At 34.5% G+C, this 4,313-nt stretch overlaps 1 protein-coding gene across 1 annotated transcript; it reads right to left on the bottom strand.

The window, feature by feature from the left end:
* Positions 1 to 1,532: 1,532 nt before the first annotated feature.
* Positions 1,533 to 4,017, bottom strand: LOC110930522 (vesicle transport protein GOT1). The gene is made up of 7 exons (XM_022173839.2): positions 3,862 to 4,017; positions 3,303 to 3,394; positions 2,389 to 2,480; positions 2,205 to 2,285; positions 2,018 to 2,115; positions 1,841 to 1,922; positions 1,533 to 1,746 (listed from the first exon to the last, which is right to left on the bottom strand). Exons 2-7 carry the CDS (start codon positions 3,331 to 3,333, stop codon positions 1,708 to 1,710), a joined length of 423 nt encoding a protein of 140 aa, XP_022029531.1. The 5' UTR covers positions 3,334 to 3,394; positions 3,862 to 4,017; the 3' UTR covers positions 1,533 to 1,707.
* Between the last annotated feature and the right edge of the window lie 296 nt (positions 4,018 to 4,313).

Below are 4,313 nucleotides of genomic sequence, written 5' to 3'. Positions count from 1 at the left end.
CGAAGGGGGGGGAGGGGGGGCTCGAAGTTCACGTGTCAACCCATGCCCCAAACCCCCGCCCCAACATACCCCACGGTCTTACCATGTGAACAGGGCATTTTTTTGCCCATCCACGCCCAAACAAACCACCAGTACAGGTGGTCTAATAATTTTCATTACAAGTGGTCTAATAATTTTCATTTGTGATAGTTTTTATATATTTTTAGTAATAAATTGGATTTAATAATCCCACATTTTGATAGTTGGCCAATAATAATCCCCACCTTCAAAAGTCCCAACTAGCAATCCCGTTTAAAAAAAATATCACTGGATCTCCGTTGATGTAAAACTTATCTTGAAACGGTGTTTCAAACGACTTGATTTTTGTTAACTGGAAGTTTAAATACCCGAATTGAAGCACCCTTTCACCGTTTAAAACATCTTTCAAGGTAACTTTTACATCAATCGACTCGTCTCATTTTTTTATCAAAATTCTTAAAATATTAGTTTAAAATTCGAAAAAAGAACTTAACTAACAAAAGTCCAACGAGAAAAAATAATTAATAGGTGGGACAACAGGTAACAGGTGAGAATTTTTGTAGATGAGATTATTTTTCACAACTATAAAAAAAACTTATCACATCAACCAACGTTTAGAATTTCCACAAGACACCCCTAAGTAACAATGGTATTGCATAAAACCCAGTAGATCTCATGAGTCATGACTACCTTTTTGCCTTGACCACGTTTGTTCTTTTTGACTTGTGAATTACTCTAGATTCAAGAATTTCATCACTGGGAAGAAGGAAAACCGAAACTAATAGTTTTTCAACGGAGATTTAAAACATTTTTCTTATTGATAAATAAAGATTAGAGTTAAATGCCATTTTAGTCTATGTGGTTTGGGTCATTTTGTCAGTTTAGTCTAAATGTTTCATTTTTCTTCTGTGGATCCAAAAAGGTTTCACCGTTGCCATTTCAGTCTACTGGGTTGAATTCATCCATTTTTTCTGTTATCGAGAAGGGCAATTCGGTCATTTTATATGTAATTATGTTAACTAGAAGGGCAATTCGACCATATAAAATAACCGAATTGCCCTTCTCGTTAACAGAAAAAATGGATGAAGTTAACACAATGGACTAAAATGAAACCTTTTTGAACCCACAGAAGAAAAATGAAACCTTTGGACTAAACTAGCAAAATGACACAAACCACAGGGACTAAAATGACATTCAACTCTAAAGATTATTGTTACACGTTTAGGAGATGATACAGTTTAATGAAAAAGAAAACGTGAAAAAATAATTGAAATTAATTATCATGTGGTACCCGTTGCTTCCATGTCTAGCAGTTGAGTAATACATCCATGACGAATTCTCTTGCTTGATTTTCAATGATAATTAGATCCATTTTTTATACAACTTTAAATGATGTTTCAAGGGGCAGCCACCTTCAAACACTTGACAAATACCATTACCATTATGTTTTGACTTCAGAAGTCAAACTATACTTTTTAAGACATAAAAAAAAAGGTAGGAGCTATGACACCGGGTAACGTATCAGAATACCAAATTTATGACCAAAAACCCAAGTCCATTGAGATCTTTACACTATGATTTCTAATATTTAACAAACTGAGAAAAAAATAAAACCAACACCAAACATTCAAAACCTCAATTTAATTTCATACAATTTTGCAACAATTTTGTCCAACTGCAAATTCAATTTCATACAGGTGCCCTTTTGCTGCGGTAACGGTCCAAGAACTGTAAACAGAAAGAAAAAAAAATTAAATTATAATCCATTCACAGATTCCAAAATACTACATTATGAATAGTAACAAGGGTGGGAAAAACATACCGATCTAATAAAAGGTTGTTGAAACACCCAACCGATAACCGGTATCTTCTGCACAAAAACTGAAAGTGTGGGCCAAAAACCGCTGCAAAAAAAAAGTTTGTAGTAAGCAACCGAATGTAAATCGTACATTCGTACAGCAGTATAAACGTAATCGTGTCATAATCACATCTAATAAACCTGAAAAGTATGATGAAACCATAAGCCTCTGCAGCCATTCCAATTACAGGCCATCCGATTATCACAAAGAAGAAGCCAATACAAAAGGAAATGGTACCCTGTAGAAGACGTCGAGCAACAATTAATTAGAATGACGACACACAAAGACAGCGGGTCAAAATGTAAATAGTAAGAAGACCATGAAAACCTTAAAGTTGTTGCGTCTCATGAAGAACTGCAAAGAGGACTTGACACCGATTGTCATAATCACTCCCGAGATGAATAAGATCTGGTTCGTTACCACAATAGATTGATCGTCATATATTAGTTATTGTCAACAAAATGTTATTAATGAGCAAAAGAAACTGAGATGGCAATGAAACAACACTAACATTTCCGATGGCGAGTAGTCCCTTGTCGAAGAAGAAAATGATTCCCAGAAATGAGAAGAAGACACCAAATCCGGTCAATCCGAGCCCAATCTCTGTTCCATTGAAGACAGATATGTTTAACAGTAGTAATAAGTTAACGGAATTTTAATACGTTTCATTTAAGCTGACACATCAAAATATGTGAAGCTTAATTATACACAATTGATAAATAACAGAAAACCGTTTACATGTGAAGCTTAATAATTATACGCAACTGATATACAACACGGAAAATCGTTTATATGTGAAGCTAAGTATAGGCAACTGATGTAAAACACGAAAAACCGTTTATATGTGAAGCTTAAATATATGCAACTGATATGAAACACGGATAACATGCTTCTTGGGTAATGGACAAGGGGATTCCCGCAGATCTTGAACGCCAATCAGATTTCAGTAACCATCAAGTCTAACTTTATATATGACCCTAGACGTCAATATGCTTACAGTTGGCTTGAAATCAGTTTGTGGCAATAATTTTCTATGCTCCATAACTTCCTTTTTAACAAACACATCAAAATAGAACATGTATTCTATCATCATCATCAGGTACCATACTTATGTGGTCGATAAGTTAGTTAACTTTCTAATAAGCAAACCAAAAACACTGTATCACCGCCTCAAGTGGCATACATAAACGATACACATATTAGTCCAAATCTTAGATAGTAAACACATCTTTTAGGTAACCTAAGTTCTAAAACTCCACTACATGACATAATATCATAAAGACAGAAACATCCATATCAGCTTCACATATATAAAACTTAAAGATACAACCGATTGAAGGTACACGCCCGTACACATCACATTACTATGCAGCAACAAGCCAACAAAAACAATGCAGAAAAAAGAGTAAAGCAGTTAAAACTCACTTTTCCAGTCATCCATCTCAAAGCCAACCATCTTGCCAATTCAGATCAAATCCTCCAAATGCCAAATGCCAAATCAAATTATCCTCAACAAACTGAACCACAATCAAACCAAAATTAATTCAAATCTGGTTAATATAAACTCCTCAAACAGTCATATACCAATACAGAAGCACTACAATCAACATAAACGGAAACAATTTCCATCCTAAACCCTAGGATATTCACGTCCGTACAAATCTAGGTTTTCACAGCCAAAATTCAGATCCGCTAAACCTAAACTCTCCTAACTCAAATCAGCAAACACATAACCAAATCATACATATGCAGATAGCGGTTACATAACAATTCCACAACTAATTTCGCGTATAAATCTAGGTTTTCATAGCCAAATTCGGATCCGCTAAACCTAAACTCTCCTAACTCAAATCAGCAATCAAGTAAGCTAATCATACATAAACAGCATAACAATTTGACAACTAATTAAGATGCAGTAACATCAGATCTTCAACAATATAGGTCATAACTTCGTAATTAAGTGTAAGAGATTATAAAAAAAAACCTGTGAGAAACAGTGCGGATGATTAGAGATGAGGTCCAGCAGGTCAGAGAGATGTAGCTATGGCGGTGATTGAGAAAAAATGGGGAAGAAGAGTTATTTTATGGTGTTTGATTTGATATCGTCGTTCTTGTGAGTGAAGGAATCGATTGTGATTTGAGGTGATGTGTTGTTTCTCTATGTTTTAACGCGTGATGGCAGTTTAAGTCCCTATACTTTTGAGTTTTAGTGAAGTAGGCAAAAATAGTTTTATGAGTAAACCTCAATTTTCGTCCTTGTTGTTTGCTGATTTTAACACTCTTATTCCAATAGTTTAAAAATTGCATTTATCGTCCATTAGTTTGCTGATTCTAACTGTTTCAGTCCACATCACTAACACCGTTAGTATAGATTCATTATGTCTTGATAACATGACTATAATGCCCTTGGTATTCTTTTATAAAAAATAAAATTTT

The sequence above is a fragment of the Helianthus annuus genome, chromosome 3 (genome assembly GCF_002127325.2).
Source record: "Helianthus annuus cultivar XRQ/B chromosome 3, HanXRQr2.0-SUNRISE, whole genome shotgun sequence".
Classification (NCBI taxonomy): domain Eukaryota; kingdom Viridiplantae; phylum Streptophyta; class Magnoliopsida; order Asterales; family Asteraceae; genus Helianthus; species Helianthus annuus.
Note: the sequence above shows the minus strand (reverse complement) of the source record. Positions and strands in the feature narration are given on the sequence as shown.

What these genes read in the sequence shown, in the direction of transcription:
- LOC110930522 (XM_022173839.2), bottom strand. Translation starts at nt 3,333, where the DNA reads ATGGTTGGCTTTGAGATGGATGACTGGAAAA. An exon ending in TGAGACGCAACAACTTTAAG is followed by an intron (nt 2,116 to 2,204) that starts GTTTTCATGGTC and finishes CGTCTTCTACAG; the next exon opens with GGTACCATTTCCTTTTGTAT. An exon ending in AACAACCTTTTATTAGATCG is followed by an intron (nt 1,747 to 1,840) that starts GTATGTTTTTCC and finishes TTCTGTTTACAG; the next exon opens with TTCTTGGACCGTTACCGCAG.